We start from the raw sequence: 24,783 nt of genomic DNA, 5'->3' as shown, positions 1-24,783 counted from the left end.
CACTTGTATGGAAATTTGGACATTCAATATTAATATTACTGCTGAGTGATATTTACCAATGATATATAAATATATTTAAAGGTGGACAATAATTGATTCTCAATATATATTGCAATACGACTTTATTCAAAAAGAGCAATATTACTTCAAAGCAAATTTCCAATGACTGACTGTTTGGGGTTTTATGTGTTTTGTTATTTTTCTATCATAATTTTTTAACTGTAAACTTTTATTTTGAAGGAGTTTTATCAACCTTTTGTCATAAGTTTGTACAGGATTATTTTATGGCCATTCTTGGCAGTCTGTCTGAGGCTATTATTTTGTCTATATTGAAATTATATAAAATTGACCTAAATTAAGAAATATATCCTGATAAAACTTTAGACCATATTGTCCAGCCCATAATTCTATGTTCATATTATACATATTACACGTAGCTTTCGACACTATGAAATATCAACCAAACCACAGACATTGCTTCTCTGCTTCAGTTAAGTCTTGTCAAAAAAACCACAATGCTTGACTGCATTTGCTATTACTCTAATCTGGTCAAACTATTTTCACATAGTCTTGTTTTACTTATCAAACAGATAGGGTAATATAAAAAAATCGGATAAAATCTCTCAATAACAACATTAAAGCAATTAAATTTTGCAGCTTTTTTTGAGGAATTGTAAGAAAAAGACAGCAACCAATTAGTTTTAAAAGATAGACTGCATGTGATTTTGAAATCTTGCGATTACATTTGGGGAATTTAAAACCAAGTTCTGATGTGTTTTAAAAGAAGCTGCAAAATTCCTGTGCTTTTAACCTTGAATTTTCTAAATTGGGTCATAATGAGGCATTTGTTGCTCACTAACTTTCTTAGAAATCAGAAGAAACTGTAGATTATGTTTCCATTAAAAATAAAAGAAGTATAAAACAATATCCATCCTAATAATTAACACCTTCTACAGTGTTATCGTGTCTTTAAGAATATAGCAGATAATGTGTAAAAAGCATTGTGCATCTTTGGAAAGGGGAAGTCTTGTTTTCTGGAGTCATTATGGTAACCTGAGTAGCAACCAGCAGTAATAAAATGTAAAGGAAAAGGAAAGCGTCTTTTAAAAATGTTTACCAACATGGAACATTATTATTGCATCACACTTTCAGATCTAAGATGAAATATTTAAATTACATTTTACCCATAATTATCAGAGCCCATTTAATGGATAAAAAAAAACCCTTCTGAATTTAAAGCATAGAGTTATACACTTTTGTTGACATTAGTAGTTGTATGATTTGCATGCCCAACCTCTATCGTGTCAACACGTGTATTTTTCTGAGAGACAAACATTCATCTCAGAGAGTAGTAAAAAATAAAAATAAATAAAAAAGGAAAATCAATAATCAAACAAAAATAGGGCAAATGCCATTTGTCAGCCAAGCTCTTGATAGACTAATATTAGAAGCAAGTGACCAAAAAGCATCATGCAGCATAAGAGATATGTTCACAAACTAGGCTTGGCAGTCTTCATACATATAATAAGCATATTCTGTGGGCTCTCTGAAAGCTACTCATAAATATCAGTTTGGGTCCTGCTAAAAGGAAACCTGTCATTCCAAATTAGTCTTTAAAAAAAGAAGACACAACAAAACATGTTTAGGACTACTATAGGACAAGTTTAAGAACTGATAGGAAATGTTACATTTTTCTGTATTATCTTTATGGTTCTCAACCTAATTTTGTTTTTAAAAATGCTTAAACAGCCGTACTGAGTACTTTCTACAGAAAAAGAGGATCCACTATTTGAAAAGTAGGAGTGGAGTAAAGCTGCTGCTTAAATGGAACCCAGAAATAAATAAATGACTTGGCTATTTGGATTAGCACTGATGTTTACAAGACTCCAGGTGTTATTATTAACCTCCATCTGTATTTAATTATTTCACTGCTGTCCAATGCTGTTGGTCAGTCATGGTGTGTACTGTACAGTTAGACAGGTAGTCTTTGTTTGGTCTCAGTTTGAACCCAATCACAGTCTAAGTCCTGAACATGACATGAAAGAATAAATGAAAACATAATAGGCCCACTGGTAAAGAAAAAAACATTTTAGGCTGCTATGACATGAACTCACAATAAAAACTGGCTGCAACTGTCTAGTAGAGCTTTTTACCTATAATTTTCACTAAAAGTGATAACATGCTAAACTTTGGTACTTGTCCAGTTGTTCTATATCTTGAGGTTAATGCCTGTCTTTCCCTATTTGTAGTGGAGGAAACAAATAAATACATTTATTTTTATAATAATCACACCTCTGGGAAGTAGGAAGATATGGGTTTCTATTTTTGAGACAAAAAAACTTTCACTTTAACTTTAAATCCTCACTGAGTAATTTCAATAAAATTTAAGGTGTGAGAATAAGACGTAAAAGAGTACTTAATTTTGAAAACTTTTAAAACATCTCTACCTCTTAAATTTTATGTTTTTCACAAGTTTGTCATAAATCCTTTTTTTATTCAATTCAAGAACCACACAAGCTTGCTATTTAATTATTTAATCTTACATGATATTATTCCACTGGGAATGTTTATCTAGCAACACCCATAGGTCATTATGCAAGAAACCAATTGCAATATAGGGAGTTTAATTTATAAATATATCAGTTTACCTTAAAATGTTTTGTGATAAAAATAAATTAAGTGCTGAAATGAAACAATTGAAAACAAATGAAACAACAATTTTACTCCTATGACTCTTGGTATTCTGGGTTCCATTTAAGACAAATCAAGCTGCCTTGGAGACAAGCCTCATCATGAAAGTGCTGGTGGGGCTGAAGAGAGTGCGGAAAATTTAAATGATTTTAGAGGAGACTGCAAAGCCTATCAAAAATGTATTAGTACCATTTTTGATAATTTTGGAGGAAAAACAAATAAAAACATGGTTGTCTCCAATTTTTTATTTTTTTTTTTGCTGATTAAATAATAACTTTAATCATAAAAATAGTGAGTAGAAAACAAAGGGTGCGAGGATCAGCCTTAGTGTTTAAACTGAGTCTCACCTGGAATGACAGAGATAGTTTTCAATGCTCGGAGAACTCTGAACGTTCTCAGCGCAGATACATTGCCCAGGTCCACAAACTCTGTTATATATCTGAAATAGGGGAAGGATCACACACAGAACAAACACGATGACAAAAACCACACACGCCAAGAGCACAACACCACCGAACCGGGAGGATACGACGCCACTCACAGAGCCTGTCCACTAAGGAGAAGGGTGGAAGGTCAAAGGAAAGAAAGACACACACACCTAACACCGACCCCGCCCCACCTTCCCCTCGCCCCATCCTGTCTTACCTGGAATTACAGAAATAGTTTTCAATGCCCTCAACACCCTGAACGTGCGTAGAGCTGAGACATTGCCTAGGTTTACAAACTCTGTTATATACCTGCAGGATTAAATCACAGTTACAACAGCTCATTATATACATGCATAATTATAAGATGAAAAGATGAATTATCCCCACAGGGGGGCTTTATGACAGACAAACAATGAAATGTAAGTTACTGATCACTCTGAGGTGTGAAGATGCAGGTAAAGCTGACGTAAACTTTTTAAAATAATGGGAAAAGTCCAGGAGAATTGTGAAGAAGCTGTAAAATCCAAATAATGGAGATTGGATGGCAAGAGGAAGCTATATCTGCCGGACGGGAATAGTCACTTGGGCTGCGAAATACTGAGCGGACAGATGCTTTGATTCCCAAAAGAAATACCCGAAAAGTCTCAGATAAATGGAGGAGAGGGAAGGATAGGTTATTAAATAGGACAGGAAATATCTAAAAGAAGGAAATATAATCACATCGTTCTCTAAACCTGCTTTTGATATAAACTGGTTGTATATCAGAATGCAAAGTATAAAGAGAAATACTTACGCCATCGAAATGACCATGAAATCCAGCCAGTTCCATGGATCTCTTAGGAATGTAAAATTATCTATACAGAATCCACGTGCGCAGATTTTTACAAGAGACTCAAATGTATAAATTCCTGTGAATGTGTACCTGAAAGAGAGAAACAAGAAAAGGAACAGTTCACCGGACCGGGTCACAGCAAGCTTATTTACAGATATGTGCAGACATTTCCATCGTTAAAGCATCCAAGGGAACCTATTTAGGGTTAATTATCAACCCTAAGCAGAATTAAACCAGATAATGAGCATAAGGATAGTTTAAAGTATTCTTCCACATGGCCATTTGCTGCTATAGTGTTTACATTTTAGTAAAGTCAACATTTGGCCTCATATAATAGCAATCATTTACCTTTGAATAAAAGACTCTAAATACAAAAATAAAAAACACAAAAGTGTTTGTATTTATTTATTTATTTAAAAGTAAAAATGCTTTTACAATTTCAATTTATAAAGAATTTGTGTTAATAGGACCATATAGTGATATAATATACTAAAATGTTGCATCAATATACTGCAATATGCACTGTATCGTTTGAGCTACAACTAATCCCATTATTTGGTAAATGGCAGTTTACTATTATACAGGCCATAATATAATAGCATTATATGCTACAATATTATAAAACACTTTGTTCAAACAGGCTTTTAGACATAAAAGAAGCAGAGAGCATAACTGTTGTAGTCTTATAATGTCTACGTGTTAGCCTCCACTATAATGTAATATTAGAGCTATGATATTAGAAACTACCAGGTTTTTAATTAGCTGATCAGTGGAGAATTATATGAGTAGTAGTAAGTGATTTATGTTTTTGGTTTATTTAACCAAACACCTGTAGGTAATAATAAAATAGAGTACACTGACCTATTTGGCTTCATTGACTATACCTATTACAGTCTTCAACTTGTGTAAAAACCTTTTGACATTTTTACATACATTCATATTCATGGGTAAGAATAGTAAAAGGATACTTACTCTACTTGTTTTGACCATTCAGGAGGATCACTAAAGGTCATGAATATACAGTTGGTCAAAATAGTACACATAATGATCATGCTGAAAAGAGTGAGGTATGGGTTAAGGAAAAATATCATTTATGGTTACAATGAATTCAAAAACCTTTAATGATCTACAAATGGGGTGTTTGGCTGGACACACAAATGCTTAGGAGGCAAAGAGCTGCTACAGATCTTTGGTGTGTCCATACTTTACAATCCCCTATGAATATTATCAATAGTTGGCTCTAAATACAGCATTTGAATGCAGGCTCTTTACTGTATAAACCCAGGGTCAGATTTCTCTTTTCGATCTTTTATTGCCAATAAACGCAAATTATCTGCTAATTATCAACTACAAACAATTGTCAACTGTTATTGAGTCTTAAGTAGCCCTCAAAAAAAAGACAGGCAGGACTTGGTACAGTTCAGACAGACAGAGAAGGTTTGTTTGGTTTACTGTAAAGAATGACTCATCATCCGTACCAGCCATTTCCTTCTGTGAGAAAATGGCTACTGCCTGTCCTTTCTTAACATGTGGAAGTGCTCGGACTCTTACACACTGATCCACTCTTGCAGTCACTGGAAACATCAGTAGCGGTATGAGCAGAAACATATCACCATGAATAATGCATGTGAAAAGGAAACCCTCTTGTAAACTGCAGATGGGGGCACCACTTCAAAAAGGATATGAATGTATCAAAATTTTAATAGCTATTCGCCTAACCAGATTGAAAGGACTTATGAAGTACAAGGCAGGTGTGGCACTAAAACGGAAGATTGTCTTCCCTTTATTTAGCACTATAAATGTCTGTGGAGAGAACAAAAACAGACAGGAAAAGGTTTCAGTTAGTAAAGCAGCATTTGAAAATAACAATGTTTAAGTTTTGTGGCAAACTCAAATAAAAGAAAAGAACCATCAGGATGTTTCTGATTGTATTTATGCTGCCAACCCAACAACATGGCAGTGTAAGCAGAAGGAAAAGAGCAAGAGTAGAGTTTCTAGCCCCTTTATGTGGGTAACCGCATAATTGCTTAAATAAAACATGGTGATTTGCATGAAATTTTAATGAAACTGTGCATTTGCACAACTGATATGGGCTCTTTTGCTTTTAACGTGGCCCCACCGACAACATTAAGTCCCACGTAACACCATGAAGGCAGAGCTGGGAGGATGCAGGAGGAGGATAAAGGAGCGGAGGCATGAGGGATGAGTGATTGAGTCACAGAAACTCACCACAATAACATTTGGTCTACTTAACAGAAACATCCAAGAAAATGTCTACTGGACTTAAGTCTTCAGCAAGGTTAGCTTGATATAAATCCAACGATAAGTTGATCGTAGTCAAAGTATCATTATTAACCCTAATTATGTCATAAACATGACATGGAAAAAGAATAAATGAGATATTATGACCGGCTTGAAAACGTTTTTTACATGACTTATTGCTCAAATACTTGTACGGCTGCACCACCATTACTGAGACACAACAAACTAACGTAGACACAAATCTGAATGAAAAAGCACAAAAGGGAGTTTCCAGTATGGCCAAAAATGTATAGACACATTCACCCAAAACTGCTTGGAATGTATGGAGTCTGTTTTTGGCAATGCATGACTAACCTGCTGCAAAGCTACTGAAAATTTCATAATACAGAGCTGAGCAAACAGGAGAGCGGGGGAGATGGAGAGCAAATGCAGCAGGCGAGGCAGGCAGTAACTGTAGCAGCAGCAGGATGAAGGAGAAGCAGGGCGGAGGGAACCGGAGCGAGGGAGCTGGCTAGAAGGACAACAGGAGGAGGAGGAGGAGGAGGAAGAGAGGGGAAGAAGGGTGGCAGACAGAGAAGGAGGAATATGGGAAGAGGCTTTGACAGAAGCTGGAGCCAGCAGGCAGGGATGCAGCATCTGCATCTGTGAGAGCTGCAGCAGCCATTCAGCCTCTGTAGTAACTGGTAGATTGCATTTTAAGACGCCTCTGAGGGTCAAATTACTTCAAACACTTTAAAAGATCAAAACTGTGCTGATGACCTAACCTGCTGCCCTGCCTCAAACATTTTAGTCAATAACCTGAGCCATAGCAAATACATAGCTTTGTTAAAGATCGATTGCTTCTATCATTTCTAAGGAGTTATTCTATTATAAGCACTCCTATAGTTTCATAGGTTACTTTTAGGGCTGCAAATAAGGATTATTTTGCAAATGGATTTATCTGGTGATAATTTTTCAGATTAATCGATTAATAATCAGATAGCAAAAGGTTCCTTAAAGAAGACTAGCTAAATTAAACAAGGTGAAACTAAAAATTATCCACCCAAGGAGTTCTGGATAGAGCATACTGACAGACGAAAAACATTTGTATCTTAAATGCAATTTTCTTTTTTTTTTATTTTGGCATAATTGCTACTCAAGGTTGGTTGCTCAGCTAAAGGCTTGTTGTAGAGGTTCTACACTCCAATCAACAATTAATCGATTAATAAATTAGTTGACGTTTATTTCAATAATTGATTAATCAAGATTAATTCTAAAAATTGTTTCAGCCCCGGTTATTTAATTCATTTTCTATTTTAAAATAAATACATATGCAGGCTCTCCGGCACTCACTGCTTATCTATGGCTTTAAACTAAAAGTATTTGAAGGTCTGACAACTAATAAAAGTTAATCCATTAATACATTCAGTGTTCTGCCAACATTTTAATACTCTTACAGGAATTCTGCTATAAATCTATTTTTTATTTTTTTATTTTTTTTTTTTTTGTCTCTACCTGATGTGCACATCTGGATATTAATGTTTGCTCACTCTTCTTTGCTCATTCACTCATGCTCAGTTAGTGTGAACAGAAAAGGACTACAAACAATCATTTTACAATTTTAGCATAAATCTTTAACAATATTCAGGTCTGGACTTTGACTGGGCCATTCTAACCCAGTAACATGCTGTGGCCTAGACTCACTATCACTGTAACATGGTCAAACTAAGACCATACAGACTTTCTAACCTTAATAGACTGATAGGGATATATTAAACCAAATACCAATGTTAAAGCCAAGAGATTTATTTTTTGTAATTCAGAGGTAAAGACGTGACACCATCCAGAAACATATTAGCTTATAGAGGAGAAAAACCTGTAAGGTTAGACTGCATGTGATTTTGTGATTATAGTTGGTGCATTAGATGATGTGATATGATGTTTTTAGAAGAACCTGCAAAATTTCTGTCCCCTCAACCTTAAATGTGTTAAACTTGTGATGTGTTAGTTGTTATAAAATATGTTTTTCTTACGAAGCAAATCTTAGACAAAGCAAGTTCATTGAGAGTTTTTAGGTTTCCATCCAATAAAACTGGACCAAGTATGAAACAACATCCATCCTAGTCTGAGAAAAAGATTAACATCTTCTACGGTATTATAGTGTCTTTAAGAATATAGCAGATAATGTGTAAAAAGCATTGTGCGTCTTTGGAAAGGGGATTCCTTATTTTCTGGACTCGTTATGCTAACCTGAGTAGCAACCAGCAGTAGTAAAATGTAAAGGAAAAGGAGAGTGTCGTTTTAAAATGTTTACCACGGAATATTATCCTTAAATCACACTTTCAGATCTAAGATCAAATATTGAAATTACATTTTACCCATAACTATCACAGACCATGAAATAGATACAAAAACCCTTCTGAATTTAATGCATAGAGTTATACACTTTTGTTGACATTAGTAGTTCAATCAAAATATCGTGTCAAAATGTGTATTTTTCTGAGAGACAAACATTTGTCTCAAAGAAAATCAATAATGAAAGACTGGAACATTAAAATGATAAGTCTATCTCTATTTTACTGTTTTCCTGCTCCGCCTCACCATACATATATATATGTGTTAATATAATGCAGAGTAATTGTTGATAAAAGTATAGTGGACGATTTTTCTAGAAATATAGGTAAGAAACATCCAAGTAAATGTTTTAATAAATGTGAATTTATTAGACAATCCTACCTGCAGTTCTGCCAGCATTAGACAGAATCACCTATTAAACTCTGGTCTATATTTCTTTCTTCTGAGCCCTTCCTCTTCTTCTGATAATCTTTTAAGACTTTTCTTTAAGCAACTATAACAGGTGTAACCAATTAAAAATCAGCAGTGTTGGAATAAAGAAAATCAACAACCAGTACCAATTTTGAATTATAATCTGTTACTTTAAATATCATTTAACACTGAAATAAAATGACATTTTTCTATTTTAAAATCAAAAGTGTTTTTTTAACAACAATCATTCAGTTTGGTATATAGACAATTTCCTGATTCACAATTTCTATTAAAAAACCTGAACTGACCGTTTGTTTGTTGTTGTTTTTTCCTTTTTTATGGCTTGATAAGAGCAGTGGGCTTTAAGCTGACCTGCAAGGCTTTAAACCTGGGTTTGATTGTCGACAAAGCCATTCTGAAGCACATATCAAGGTGCTCATTTTGAGCCTGGATCGATATTAATTTTTGATTATATTCATGGTGGAGAATCTTGCTTCACAGCAGCAGGTTGAACCAAACATACTCAAAATGTGCACGGTCATCTTTGAGCACGCCATTTCACTTTTCTGTCACCAGTTCACTGCAGTTCTTCCAGCAGTCCACATTTTCTTTCACTTTTTCTCATCGTCTTCTCCTTTGTTCCCGCCACCCGGCTTGCTACAGGATTGCCTGCTGTGTCTAAAAGTAGCTAGCAGCAGCAGCCCTGATTGACACAGCTCATTGCCTAATTTGTATCACGTGCAGCCTGGTCCCGGGCGCTCTGGAGGGATTTACTGTACAAACAGGAAAAGCGGCGCAAGTGAAATTAGACACTGCCGTCGGACATCATGCTGTATTTTATGAAGGTTTTAAATCAGGTTGAGTCCGGATTAGCCAGCAGATGGGTCTGCATCCAGACCGCGGCCTGCTAATCCATGTCCTTTGCACTATACCATTAATTTAGACAGTATAGATCTGTAAATACATGTTTATTTATTACAAGAGTTTATGAAAATCTAGTCTGTCTTTATTTGGAAAATATGGCTCTTGTGCTTGTTCATTTTCCTGTTGCCGCAGTGTAGATTGACCCTGAAATGGTTCTGGCTCCTGACACTTTTCTCTAGAAATAGCAATTATGACCCAGAACCTAAAGTTTAATGTCTTATCCTTTAACTGTGCTTAAAGCAAACCTTTAGTGGGAAATCTTGTTATTTTTGTCCACCATGGCTTTGTTATTTTCCTTCATCATCAATGAAGGTGAGATTAGTGTAGTTGACTTTTACCACCTGAGCTGTGGATCTCTGTAGCTTCTCCTTGGTTGTCATGGCGTTATTCTTTCACAGTTTTGTAAATAAAAAACAAATTAAAAAAACTCAGAGCTCTTTTCAGAACAGCTGTAATTACATAATGTAACTAAATAGGTCTGCATGCAAAGGCAATAGATTATACTGGGTTTTGATCAGTGCTACCAGGACAAAGGCACCCTAATGCATGAGCACACTAATATTTTTAGATTTTTATAAGTAAAATGGTTTAAAAAACATTGTTTGATTCCATAAGGCTACAGTACTCTATGTAGATCAATTCACAACCAAATAAAATTGACATTTGTACCATTAATGGAGAAACAAATCCAAGCACCTTTTCTATGCGCAGTAAACATAATGATATCTTGCCTTTAAGGCAGTTAAATCAATTTACCACATAAAAAAAAATTTCCTTGTTGTAACAGAAGACAGACAAGGAAGGAGATGATGTCTTTACAAGGCTCTTAACTCCACCCAGCAGCCAGTCAATCTCTTTAAAATGCCAGAAAACTAATGTGTAATTATATCAGCTCTATGAGCTCCTATAAACTGGTATCATACTGGTAAATATAGATCAGGAGTGGGTAGGCCAGACATCCAACGCTAATGGCAATAATACACAGTAACTCCAGCCTCTTTCATAAGGTCAGAGCATAGAAAAACCAGCAGAGAGAATTTAGAAAACTACCAATTTTGAAAGTAAACGTGTAATTTCTTCATCTAAATACCGCACATTTAGAGGTCTTTCTTCTCATATGCATTTATCCATAGTACATTTATAGTTTTGTCAGCAAAAGAAACCACTCACCACTAGCTTTTCCAAGTGTTTTTAAGGTGAATTGTGAAATTAACAAAAAATCCCCTTTTATTTAATTTTCATATTCATGATTACATTAATATGGAAAGCGGAATATCATTGATAATCAGGTGAAGTACCAGACCTACCTATTTAAAAGTGTTTTTATGCAAAACAGCAAGATTCACTGAGCAAATGACTCGACTGTAGAGGTTATCAATATTGACTGTAAAGAGTCAGTCTTTCTTTAAATTAATGGTTCATCAACAGAATCCCTCAGAACTTAGTGCTTGGCTGATAAGACAGTTGAACAATTTAAATCAGGCTTATTGGATCAGGAACATGCATATAGATGGTCAGGGCTCTACAGAAGGAAAATCTGAAATGTATAATTCCAAACTCTGGTAAATGTTCTTCCTGTTTTGATAATGTTGGATAATGTCTTCCAACCTATGCATGAAGCTGTTGCTGAACTGGAAAGCTGCTTCAGTGACAGACTGCTGCACCTTAAATGCATCAGGGAGCGTTATCACAGGTCGTTCCTCCCATCACTGTTTCCAACAACCTCAATAAGTTGCTACATTAATGCTGATTGTTGCACACTTTCTGTCTTAAATCAGTTAAATAACATGCTGTCACTTCATTTTTTTTTTTGCACATCACTGGTGTTGCTGCTATTTTTCACATATCCATTACTGTAAAAATGTCCACAACTGATATAGAAAATATTCTTCTTTTCCAGATACAGTCATATATAGTAAAAAAAAAAAAAAAAAAAACACTGTACAGTACAATACTCTATTTGTTTTTTGTTTTTTTCATCTGTTATTTTTATACACTTTTCTAAGGTCCACATTGTGTGACAATTTCTACTATAACCTATGCTGCTGTAAAAACCACAATTCCCCCATTGTGGGACAATAAAGGGATTTTCTATTCTATCCTATTCTATAAATAAATAAGTTAATCAAAACTGGGAAATCCCACTATTTGTGTGTATGTATAGCCTTAAGAAAAATAAATAGCAAAGTAAAGCCTGTTAAAAAAAACATTGGTGCATTTTTTTTCACTCTTTTTATTCTTTTTTTACTTCAACCAATGAGCTGCAAGAGGAATGTTAGCAGGTGTGCTCATGCATCGTTGCACAAATAGTCCATTTCATTCCTGTCCTCACCCTACTTCGCTTTATCTTCCCTTAACTCAATGAAAATCAACCCAGAGCTAAACCTGGACTGGCCTAAAACATCCCTCTCTTTCTACCCAGGAGGTTGGGGGGCTGGAAGATGTGCCATCAACCAGCTCTGCTATAACACAATGTTAAAGAGTTATAAATTACAAGTTGTCATGGCAAGATGACTCTGCACCCGCTGACGCCTCCCACCTCCCTGCAGACAGTGAGCCTCCCAACCCACAGCAACAGAGATGCACAGATCAACCACCAAGGTCACCACCTGATCTGACGTCACAGGGCTGCTTGACATCCAAGGCAGCATCAGCTCTCCCTTCGGAATGAGGCTGAGTTGATGGACCGTAATTAGATTTGCCTGAAGCACAGAGAGCGAACAGGGCTGCTGCTAAACTCAAGAACAGAAAAAGCATAAGAAAGCGTGCCTGCCTCAGATGAATATACAGCAAGAACAGAAGTGAGGAGAAAAAGACGGCTATATGACAGAAGCTGAGATATCAACACAGACCATGTTTTCCAGGTGTCATCCGAATCGTGTCTCCACCTTGTGCACTAGACTGGTGCGTTACGTAACAGGCAGCGTAGCGTGCCCAGGGAGAAGACAGGAAGGTATGAGACCGAGTCAGACAGGAGAAGGAAAGGAAACGCAGGACACCGCTTCTCTTACACATGCACAATATCAACATAAATCACTTCATCCGATCAAATCTTTACCAGCCCTGTTTAACCAGTAAACATGGAGGCACACACTTTTCTATAGCAAATTTTTTAAACCAACACGTGATTTGATTCCATTTTTGTAAGTAGCTCTGTGCTGAACAAAGTATACAGGAAGACAGTGAGTCGGCTGAGCATCTGCAGGAACAGCCATTTTATGAACCTTTCTTCCAGCTCTCACACTAGGGGATGAAAAGGACAGATTTGACATCAAGTCAGGTAAACCTATAACATCTGTAAACTGCTTCTTCTAACACTCAGTCTGACTCATCTGACTTTAAAACAACCCTAATCTCCTTCAGCTGTTTGAGGATGACACATTACCGGTTACAGTCAGCGCCAGCCAAGGTCACACCTGGACATCTTCACACTGAACGTAAGGCGTGACAGAACCCCCAGAGAGACACGTGCTCTCCTGTAAGACAACGGCAGTCCTCTCTGCTTCCTCTTCCTGCCACGGATTAATTTGGAAACAATTTGCTAACGCCGTCATGTGGAACAGGAGGTTTTCAACCTTAACTGGCCCTGACCTTTTCCTCAAAGCCCAGAGAGCAAATCAAAGATAAAAGCTGTACTCTTGCTCCTCCAAAGAAAAGTAATTAAACCATTTTAATAAAATGACAGCAAACAGCACACACCTGATAGGCAAATAGCAAACAATGAACTTGGCATATCTAATATTGTCAACTGAGGTTTCACACAATGTTTGCTGATCAGGAAGATGCTACAGAAGCATCTGTACTTTTTACAATCAAACTAATAGATCATTACAGAGATTATCAGAAACTCCACTAAAACACTACAGAAATGTTTTACATATCATATAAAAGTAAAAAAAAAAAAGGTCTAACATGAAGTATAAAAGGAAGCATAGATGGTATGTTGTATGAAAAAATTTGGATCTACAATGTATTAGACTTAATAAATTCAATTAGTGATTTTGGCAGTTTGAGAAAAAGGGAAAATTTCACAGACTTGCTGCGCATCAATATACGACTACTTTATGTGGATGCTCACATAGTTTAAATGTGTAAAGAAGTTATTAAAAAAGATTCGTCTAAAGGAATTTGATGGTGGGGTACTTAGTACAACATCTCTACATTAGTGCTTGTTTGACATATTTTAACATAAATACATGTATCTATTAATTGGACTGTATCCCACTTATCTCTTATTATTTAGTCAAAGAAGAAAATAATTGGTTATTTTACCTTTAAAAATGTTTTGTCTATAAACATATTATCAGCTTTGGGACACATTGTTTAATGTATATCTCTGAATAATGTTTTTATTTCCTCTCTGTTTTAGACCAGAAATCAACATTTGTACCATTTTAAAGAATCTGCAGCACATTTGTTTCCTGTTTTATGTGTTAAAATCTTTAGAACAAATATCCATCTAAATCAGCATCAGCCAAGCCTGAACAACACTAACCAGAAACATCCATCCAGTTCTTATGAAAAATAAAACCGATTGTTGTAAAGAGGAGTCTTCTAAAACTCACTTTTTGAGAGTTCAGGTAGTATGGATCCAAATCCTCCAGTGGTACCGCCACCATTCCCTTAGGGATGTCCCCATAGATGTAGGGCAGGCTCTTGCCGGCCTCCAGGTCGCTGTTGGGCTTGGGTTTGTTCTCGTCATCATCGTCACGGTAGCTGCTGTCCTGCTTGGGTGGCTTCTTGTTCTTCTCCTCTTTGATGCGCTGCTCAAGGACCACCAAAGATTCCCTCGTGAACTTCTTGAAGCTATCAGGTCCTGGCGGTGCGATAAGGGGTGCAGCCATGTTTTCATCCTGCAGCTACTTGGTCATTAGGTTCGTACCATCCACTGTAGCAGCTCTGCAGGCAGAAGAAGTGATCAGCTCATATAGCATGAATGCCTATGGTAATACATTTTATTATTACTCTATAGCAACATACTAAGTTACTTTATACAACTTTAATAATGATAGAAAACATTCTGTTTTTTCAATGAAAGTATATTATATAATAACTCATTCTTAAATATGTAAGATATCGAACAGATTATATGAATTGTCATAAATTGTTAAAGTGTTGGGAGTGCGGCCTAGTGGTTAGGGCTTTGCACTTGGAATGCAGAAGTTCTGAGTTCAAGTCCCACTTCCACAGATTGCCACTCTGGGTCCCTGAGCAAGATCCTTAACCCCACACTGCTCCCTGGATGCCGCACAATGGCAGCCCACTGCTCACCAAGGAGATAGGTTAAATGCAGAGTGTTCATTTTGTTGCTCTGTACTTGTTAAGTGTAATGACAATAAAAAAACATGGGTGAAAAAACTGTTTTGGACTACAGATTTTGATAAAAAAAAAACTACTTTACAAACTGTTGTTTTTAGGTTCAACATGCATTTGTGACAGTGACAAGTGTTCTCATCATGCGACAACAGCAGCAACTTGTGAGCAAATAACTTGGCTCTGTGTGGACTGAGTTTAGTTTTGAATCCCTACAGTTTTAAGCCCACGGAATATTCTATAGGTCTAGTTCATTTTTATTTTTTTTTAAGGCTTTAATTTATTAATAATTATTTAATTTATTTTGCAAATCCAATTAATTGGATTTGCAAAATAAATAGCTATTTAGAAAAATGCAGTTTTCAAATCCCAGAGGTACTAGTTTTCAGTCACAGTCATTTAACAGGAGTAAGACAATAAATTTCTCCCTCCAGCCCTTTAGGTGGCAGCATTATCATTAAAGTGGGTATGGTGTTGCACACAACGAAACAAAGAGCAGATAGAACCTAGATCTTTGCATTATAGTAGAAGTAAGAACTTTTTCATGTAAATGAAAAGCAGGCTTTCAAGGTCATGAAAAAACTGAAACCCTGCAGTAAAACATCATCATGCTTGTGCTTAGTGCAAAGGAATAAAATTGCAATAAAACCGCAATCGCAGTATTGGTTAAAAATGATTTTTGGCAAAAATCGTTCAGCCCTTCTTCACTTGTTTTTTTTCCTTTTCTATGCAATTATGTAAACATTTCTCTCATTTATTAAAATTTTTGATGAAAATGTTTACAGTTTTAGAAAAGAAAAGCAATAGATTTCCTGTCTACAACAAATTTTAATCATTTTAGTGAGGTCATGCACAAAGAGCAGAAAAGGGGACTAAGTAGGGTACTGGTCTTTTGGGGGGACCAGAGGCTCTACAATGATTCCCATTTTAACTTGGTACGTATATACCCTAGATTGGACAAACTGTTGATAGAAATGTCTGATGGCTGCTTGATTCAGGAAGGCTTTTCTTTGACAACTTTCTTCTAAAAGGATCTAAAGAAATCTACTAAGCCTGTTGTGGAAGAGAAGAGGAAGAAAATGCCAGAAATACATGCTAAGAAATTTAATAACTGAGATTTTTCAATCCTTTTTGCCCTTTTTGTTTACTTTTAAATTTATATTTACTGGTAAATTAGTCCATTTGTGGTGCATTTTAAACAAGCAGATAATTATCAATGATCAAATGAAACATGATTTTACAGCTTCAAAAATACAGAAGATAATATATTTTAGGCATCAATTTTCTATTAATCAGGACGATTTTTGCTTACAGCTGATGAAACCCTTAATTTTTTTATATAGATGAAATATTACATAGGAAAAAAATAAAATAAAAAATCAGCTTTATTAGCTAAGACTGTGAGCATAAATAAAGATTTTGACTTTGGTTTCAAATGCATACAGACATTGACCACACGTGTATATGGGGCAACAAAATATTAGATATAGAAACAGTACATAGATATATGTGTAAATCTACATTGTTTTTGCTATTTTTTTTAAAGCTTGTGTAAATATGCTTATTTTTCTCAGCAGCAGTTTAGCTGACTACTCTACAACGCTATAGGATGTTCATGGTTCTCAGACTGACCAGCAGGGGGAAGCTGTCGGTGGCAGCTGGTATCGCTCTGTAGCACCTACTTGAAGGTTAAAGTCTAAACGGCTTGTGTCCAGGATGTGTGGGGTCTGCAGAAATTTTAACTGCCATCTAGACAAATGGTGGGAAAATCAGCCTCCATGATTGTCTTTGCAGACCTGGTTGATCATCAACAGGGGTGTAGTTGTTTAATCTTATGATGGAACATGTCTTGGAGATGGGGGCCAGGTATTCAGTGCAGAAGGGGAAAATACCATCAGGTCCTGGGGCTTCCCTGGTCTGCTGATGCTGAAGCAGCTTATTCACATCTTCATCAGATATCTTTAGTATCTTTAGGAATGGGAAGGGGTTGCAGAGTGGGTGGGGGAGAGAGGTAGTCCTTGTGGGTTGAGTGGGTGCAAGTTGTGAATCCTGTTTTGTTTTTTTATTGTAGTAAATTCAGTCTAGTGAAAAGTATTTCAATGTACTGTACAGTACATGTAGTCAATAGTTGGATTGGCCTCCTTATGCATCAATTACTGCATCAATAAGAAATGCCATGGTAGAGACCAGCCTGTCTCTGCTGAAGTCTTAAAGCAGCACTGTGTAACTTTTGACCAAAGTATTAGCCTAATTAGAGATATATTAAAAGATTGTTCAGGTTAATGTTCAGCAGAATCTGTACAAATGCTTTCTGAGGAGTGCTCTTCTCAAAAACTTAGGTATGTAACTTGAGAGGGTCGGATATGTCAGTTTTTGAGTCATGTGACCAAAAGGTGCCACTTTAGTCAAGTTTGAGCTCTCCTTTAACTAAAAGATAAGTGAACTATAGGTTGTTAATAGGAAGCAATACAGATATGACACTTACATAATCAGACAAATTTTTTAGATAGGATTTAAACCGTAGGATTTAATATATAGGGGTAAATGTTACTTTGTCTTTACAAGACACTCCATGACTTCTCAATCTATGGGTCCAAAGATGTCAGCTCTCCGTTTCCAAAACATGGAAGACAACTATTACATTTTGTGACAGCGCAATTTTCCAGTGGCCTTCAAGGGAGCTAAACATGGAAGTTACAGGTCTGTTACTCAATGTTGCTTTAGGCACGTCTGAGTTGTTTTTAATCAGGGCCTCCAGGTATCTGTCATCATAATCTAGACAATATCCATTGACTCATTGTGTGTTTAGACTAGGTGAGTTAGCCGGCCAATCAGATGAAAGCATGATCATCACACCAGGCGATGGTGCTTTTGATAATGTTGGAAGGTGCCAAGTCATGATGGAAAAAAGGAAGCATGAAGTCCATTAAAATTTCCAGGGAAATCGCTATGCAGACTTAACAAAATAAAGTGGACAAACACTAGCAGGTAATCTATATCACGACACCACATGGAAACTATAGTGGACCAGAAGCAGTGTCGATTCTGTTTACAAATAAAAAGCTAACTTTAATTTTCATTTTACCAGACTTTGTACCACAGATAAACTTTCAAGTTATGTTTTTCTTAGCCCAGGTAAAATGTCTCGGACATGTCATTTGGTTCAGGAATGACTTAATGCAAAGAACATGACAATTGGAGTTGATTTCTTCATACTTCTGTTTTCCTGTTGTTTTTGAAGCTCTGACTCCAGTGGAAATCCATGCCTGTTAACCTTCCCAAAACCTTTAAATAACCAAGGCTGCAATATACCTGCTGCCCTGACTCTATTTTTCTACCACACTTTTTTCTGCCAGCAAACTTTCACTTAATAAGCAGCACTTTGAGAACAATAGGCTCACTTAACAATTAGATTGCTCCTTTAAATGTTCAATCTCCCATAGGATTTAGCGTATTATTCTTATGTGATACTGTGGAAACTAAAATGCACATTTTCATTTCAAGTTATCTAAATTAACATAAACTAGCGATTAAAACACGTCATACAATACATCTATGTCAGCTTCATGTTTTTCCTTGAATTAATGAAATAACTGAAATTTGGAGGATATTTTTATATGCTGAGTGATTCAGCTAGAGAAGGTGGGTAAAGCCTGGACAGGCTGTCAGCCATATCTGTAGCACAAGGCCCGTCACTCCCCTGCTCCCTTCTTGCATAACGCTCCCTAATTGCAAATGCTCGACGTGTGAAGCTGATGGCGCCCAGGAAAAAAAAAACGTGAATCATTTCGTCCTGGGGTGAAGGAACAAATGAAACAAAATCATTAACGCAGAGAGGAGAAAGAAAACATGCGCGCAGTGTACCGAGGCGAGCGTTTTATAAAATGGACCCCGGAACCTTCTGCTGCTGCTCTGCTGGCGCTGTCCGTTTCAGCACCGCGCCAACGCACGCGCACTAACACGTGCAACGCGTGAATGCGTAAATTGGGGGAAATCAAAACCAAGCTGTCCTTAGCAATAAAATACCACTCACGCTGCCTGAATACCTTCCTGTAGATTTATTCTTGATCTCACAAAGATTGATCCATACTAGATTGATCTGATCACATTCTGGGCGTGTTTTACGCAAAAAATTGACATCCGTGCTGGAAGTGTTTCCTAAAGCAGATCCGTTAAAAGATGGGCTTCCTTACGAGATCTTTTTGTTTAATATTTTATCTCGTAGGAAAAGTCCTGGTCCTCTTGTCAGCTGGAGGTGATAATGTGCAGAGAAGTGGCCCGCTCCAACCGAAGCGGCACTGCTGCAGTGGGTGGTTTGTATGTTGCAAATGTCACGCTGAGAGACACGGGATCGCCAAACTCCCGAGTTGCCTTCATTTTTTCACCCCCAATCAAATAAGCACCAATATGACCTTGGAGCTACTCAGCCTTAAAATGTATTAAATCTGATGTGGGTTGTTTTTTTCTCGGTACATTCTGTGCGTTTTTGCGCGCACAGCATCTGCACCACACCCGAGGAGCCATGTCGACAACCAGATCAATAACAGTCTATATGTGCAGAAAAAAAGGAAATATAAAACAGAAATGGAGAAAATGAAGCTGAATACATAGCCTATCCCATAAGAGCAGTCACTGCCACACCAATATCTCCCGTAGGATCGTACATTTCTTCACTGTCATCGCAATACTTACATTTCCTTCTTCTCAAATCCTTCTGCTTTGAATCCATCCCCCGGAAAAAACAAATCAGAAAACGCAGCAGTACAAGTAATAATAATAAAACAACAGCTTTTTCGTGCAAGCTGCACCCAGAACCAGATCTCACTTACAAATCATCTTCCTTTCTCATCTAACTGCTCGACGGATTCCTGCATTTCAGCACAATTTAATCAACCCTAGAGATTAAATATATTATTTCCTTTAGCTCTGGTGCAGATGACAGATATTCACAGGGCGCAGACACCCTCTTCCTTCCAGTTCCAAAAAAAATGTATAAAAAAGAAAAGACGCGGAGCGGTGATGAGGTCTGCGACATTCAACCAGCAGATGGGAGGGAAAAAACTAACCTTCAGGCCCGAGTCATCCCAAACCAGCTGCAAATATGAATGATACTCACTTTGCGACGGTTACAGTGAATCTGGGGAGTCGGTGCAGGACTGCAGATGTGGGAAAGGTTGAGAAGAAACTGCGGTTGTCGCCATATTGTTGCTGCTGTCTTCTCCCTCAGTGAGAGCAGCTTCCCTGCATAATTGATGACTCTCAGCAGAATGTGAGGGAGTGTCGGGGAGTGCGCCTCGGTTTAAAAATCCTAAAGGTCATTCAGGCCTGCACTTAGTGCAAAAAACCCCACAGTGCGTCTGATTATCCCCATCAAGAAGCGCACTGCTCTTTTTTTTTTTTTTTTTTTTTTTTGACTCTCTGCAAGTTCAGTGCAGGAATTTATCGTTTGTGGGACACATGACTGATGCTCAGAGGAAATAAGATACTGGATATTCTTCTGAGTGCAATATTTACTGAAAAATGTATAATTTGTTTTAGTGTTTTAGAGCTATAACTTTAATACAGTTTGTCAAATAAAACTATACAGCCGAGTATTTATTTTTTGTAAAAAAAAAAAAAAAAAAAAATGCTTTTATTATCTATCTTTCATTAAACTATCTTATGAAAAAAAAAATTTGTGCAAGACACGTTTAAAACAGTTTCTTTTCATTGGGCTATTTTCCTACCTGGGAGCATTACCAAACCGTTGAATGTATGACGTCACGAGGTTAACTGTTATGGTTTAGATTTTGTTTATTTTAATGCGTTGGAGGCTAAAACAAAATGATGGATGTGAAGTTTGTCGTCCTGTTTGTGAGCGTGGTGTGTTTGACAGAGACAGCTCCAAAGCAGCAGAGTAAGTAGTAAACTGGTAACTAGATCTTATGTGATTCTACTTTTTGTTCGCTGTCACTTTATTCTTTTTCTAAGTAGTAAAGAGTGGACGTTGATCACCGGACATTTCTATGGCCGTTACTGCATATAACTGGTTGAACAGATTCATTTAACACCTCTAAGCACATGGAAAGCGAACCCCAAAGATGAAGCTGAACTTGACTAGTTTCTGTTAGTCTTTCTGTTTCCCTTAATGCTGCTCACAGATGTTAAAATTAAAATTAGGTAAAAATTATATTTGGGCTTCAGTTGCATGAGTATATTTAAATGTAAAACTCCCTTTTATTTTAAAAGAAGAGCAGATTCTTGTGTTGAGTTTGCATAGATCTCCATTTACAGCCACTTCAAACAGACAGACAGAAAAAAAAGAAAAAAAGTCCATATTTCATACCAAATGAAATTTTTATCTCCCTATTGTTTGCCCAAACTCATTGCCCTCTCAGTTGTAATATGGGGATTTAATCATTTACATCAATTCCTAATCAATAAATGATGCATGATATTCAACACAAAGGCTTATATTTGACATATTTGATGACTTAGAGTTATTCCAAATTATGCCTAATCAAGCTGGTTTATAAACTAACCATATGTTGTATGAGCTATATTTCGAAACATTTATAATTTTATAAGAGAAAATGTGTTTTCCTCTGTATCTATTTAACTAATTCAGGAAGTTCAATTAAATTTCAATTCAGTTTATTTGTATAGCACCAATTCACAAAATGTCATCTCAAGGCACTTTACAACTCACCAGATCATAAAGTCAAATGGATTCAAAGTTTTCTATCTAAGGAAAACCAGTTGATTGCATCGACTCATTGACTCAAAGGCAATCCCTCACACTAAGCATGCTTGTAGCGACAGTCGAGAGGAAAAACTCTCTTTTAATAGGAAGAAACCTCCAGCAGAACCAGGCTCAGTGTAAGCGGCCATCTGCCGAGGCCGACTGGGGTTCAAGGAGACGGAAGCAGAGATACAAAAAGCAGCTGTAAAAGGCGGCCCCGTCCAGGAAACACACAGCCAGGCAGACGAGCTCCGAGCCAGCTCCCATGCCAGAGGATGAAGAGAGCACATCCAGCCTGTCACAGTCAGAGAAACAGGACTACACTGGAAAAACAGGCCGATCTCCAACATCTATAAACAAAGGTGTTGATTGCAACAGCATAGCTGATATTTCTCTCCTGGATGGTGTCACAGACAAACAGGAACAGACGAGGCGAAGCTACTATGAGACAAAACAGAGAGAGCAGAACGTTAGAGATTGAACTAATAGATTGTGCAGAGTGGGTGAATACAGATAGAATGAAACAGAATGATGAAATAGGGGTCCTAAGTAAGCGGAAAATTATGAGTAATATTTAAAGATGTAAAAGAGGATAAGAATGACCTCACTTTATAACAGCATCAACATGTTATAGTTACAGTTTTCATACAGAAGTTTTATTTGATGTTGTTGATCAGGCTGCGGGCAGCGGTCCATGGTCGGCCCACCTGGACTGTCTAAGATAGTCGGAGGCCGAGAGGCTCCTGAGGGAGCCTGGCCCTGGCAGGTCAGCATCCAGATACTTTCCAGTCACCACTGTGGCGGCACAATCATCAACAGCCTGTGGATTCTCACCGCAGCACACTGCTTCAACTTCCACAAGTGAGTTTAATGTAATCGCATTCCGTCTGCAGATAATGAAAGCGGAAGAGAAACAATTTAGTGATACAACTACAAAGTCCTTTTAGAGTATTTTGAAATTTTAGAAATGTGTTTTCTCCTGTATCTAATTCTTTTCAGATTTCTCAGCAATGATTATTTCCAAGTGGTTATGGGACTTAATGTGTTTTCTACACCTGGGCCTCACACCCAGACACGTTCCATCAGTAAAATCATAATGCATGAAGACTACAATGAGTTCACATCCGACAACGATGTGGCTCTGCTGCTGCTTAGCTCCCCCCTCAACTTCACAGATCACGTCCAGCCTTGCTGCACTCCTCATAACATGAGCCACGAGGCTGCCCTCAACCTGAGCTACTGCTTCATCACTGGATGGGGAAGCACCTACTTCAACGGTTAGTGCTGAGACTTCATGTTGTCTTTGAACTCAAACAGCCACTACCTTATATATGAAGCATCTGGTTCTTTCATATTTTATTAATAACAAAAAAAAACATTTAATGCCTACTATCAATTTGTTTTATTCAAGATTAAAAGCAGCATATATTAATTTAGGACTTTAAACATACAAGGTCAATGATGATGATTATTGCTGCTGTTGTTTGTGCCAGGTGAGCCAGTGGACAGACTGCAGGAGGCTGAGGTAGAGCTCATCAACAGAACCAGATGTAACCAAGAAACCTGGTACAACGGCATCATCACAGAAAATATGATCTGTGCAGGACTGGAGACAGGGGGCGTGGACACTTGTCAGGTTAGGTTATTATCATGCTCATTTCCAAAGCCCTTCTGCTGCAGAGTAAAACAGCTGTCTCAATTGTGGTGTAGGGTGACAGTGGAGGTCCACTGCAGTGCTACAGCGAGAAGGAAAACAGCTTCTATGTAGTAGGGGTGACAAGCTTCGGGGAGAAGTGTGGACTGCCCTACAGACCAGGAGTGTATTCAAAAACCAGCAGGTTTGCAGACTGGCTCAAGGCAAATCAGGAGCAAACTAGAGCTTGTGCACACAGGCTGAGCGGGGGACTGATCACAGCTCTGCTCTTTGCTGTCCTGATGCTGCTCTAAAACATCCTCTCTGTCTGCAGAATCATTAAAACACAAAGCAAACAAAAGCTGCATTGGTGTTATTCTTTTATTTATGGGAATGGAAAAGAATAAATATTTGTTGATTAATTTTAATTATTATACATATTTAAAAGTAGCAATAATGGTAAATTATAATTTGTCACAAATAAAGAGCTCCTGTTGGCTAGAATAGATTGTTGTCTTACTTTCTATTATGCATTTTAATATTGCAATAGTATTCACAGCCAGTGACTTTACCATGTGGAGGCAGCATTGGGCTTCCTTAGGGAAAGTTTCACACAAATCATTAATAAACATGCCCCTTTTAAGAGATTTACAGTAAGGTTTTCCATTGAAGTATCATATATTATTCCTGAGCGATATTCAGCCAAGGTAAAGGAACGGATCACAGGTTCTACCTCAGACCAGCTTTTCTATCATTCAAGACAAACTGCTTTAATCAGCATTTTATTACCTCCTGGCTCCTTGTTTGATTTTGCTTATTCTATATCTGGGAAACATAGTTTGATGCCATTGGTACAGTTTTTGATTTTTAACCCTTTTTTTCTCTTTTTTTTATTAACCTGTTTATGATTTTATGGCAATTACTCACACCCCCAAATGCAAAAAAAAAAACAACAAAAAAAAAAAACTTCAAACTAATTTTAACTGCGGTCATTATTTAAATAGACTGCTGTAAGTGAAGTTGAGCCCTCTAGCCTTTGTCACTGTATTTTTTCTTTATTATTTAGTTTTATCTTTTAACTACTTTAAATGTATTATTGGGATACATAGCTACCTTTTAATATCAATATTTTGTAATGTAAACTGACTTTAAATAAAGTATTGAAGAAAAAACAACTTTTTTATTTTTAAGGGAGCAAAAACAGTGACCCCTGGTGGTGGAAATGTGGTATGTC

The 24,783-nt window shown here is 37.0% G+C and overlaps 2 protein-coding genes across 9 annotated transcripts in view; one reads left to right on the top strand and one right to left on the bottom strand.

The window, feature by feature from the left end:
- The window catches only part of LOC107095155 (sodium channel protein type 8 subunit alpha-like), a 61,655-nt gene extending 41,119 nt beyond the window's left edge, over positions 1-20,536 (bottom strand). For 3 of the 8 annotated variants that reach the window (XM_015391134.1, XM_015391138.1, XM_015391141.1), the window contains exons 1-6: positions 20,312-20,535; positions 14,448-14,781; positions 5,636-5,754; positions 4,924-5,013; positions 3,913-4,041; positions 3,337-3,428 (exon numbers count right to left, since the gene is read on the bottom strand). In XM_015391134.1, the coding sequence (XP_015246620.1) occupies positions 3,337-3,428; positions 3,913-4,041; positions 4,924-5,013; positions 5,636-5,754; positions 14,448-14,726 (709 nt within the window). In that variant the 5' untranslated portion in view covers positions 14,727-14,781; positions 20,312-20,535. Of the gene's footprint in view, positions 1-3,038; positions 3,131-3,336; positions 3,429-3,912; positions 4,042-4,923; positions 5,014-5,635; positions 5,755-14,447; positions 14,782-19,887; positions 20,190-20,311 lie in introns of those variants that run through there. The other 5 variants (XM_015391133.1, XM_015391140.1, XM_015391137.1 and 2 more) reach the window with 3 other exon arrangements.
- A 2,074-nt stretch (positions 20,537-22,610) lies between these two features.
- LOC107095153 (acrosin-like) lies at positions 22,611-23,863 on the top strand. The gene is made up of 4 exons (XM_015391131.1): positions 22,611-22,777; positions 22,916-23,193; positions 23,410-23,552; positions 23,627-23,863. The coding sequence occupies exons 1-4, from the start codon at positions 22,611-22,613 to the stop codon at positions 23,861-23,863; spliced, it is 825 nt and encodes a 274-aa protein (XP_015246617.1).
- The last annotated feature ends 920 nt before the right edge of the window (positions 23,864-24,783 follow it).

Source organism: Cyprinodon variegatus, unplaced genomic scaffold (assembly GCF_000732505.1).
Source record: "Cyprinodon variegatus isolate N-32 unplaced genomic scaffold, C_variegatus-1.0 Scaffold526, whole genome shotgun sequence".
Lineage (NCBI taxonomy): Eukaryota > Metazoa > Chordata > Actinopteri > Cyprinodontiformes > Cyprinodontidae > Cyprinodon > Cyprinodon variegatus.
This window is presented reverse-complemented; position numbering and strand designations above follow the sequence as displayed.

Excerpts from the sequence above, each read along its gene's own strand:
- LOC107095153 (XM_015391131.1), top strand. The coding sequence starts at position 22,611 with ATGGTCGGCCCACCTGGACTGTCTAAGATAGTCGGAGGCCGAGAGGCT. Across the intron at positions 23,194-23,409 it reads GGGAAGCACCTACTTCAACG|GTGAGCCAGTGGACAGACTG; the intron begins GTTAGTGCTGAG and ends TGTTTGTGCCAG. Across the intron at positions 23,553-23,626 it reads GGGGCGTGGACACTTGTCAG|GGTGACAGTGGAGGTCCACT; the intron begins GTTAGGTTATTA and ends ATTGTGGTGTAG.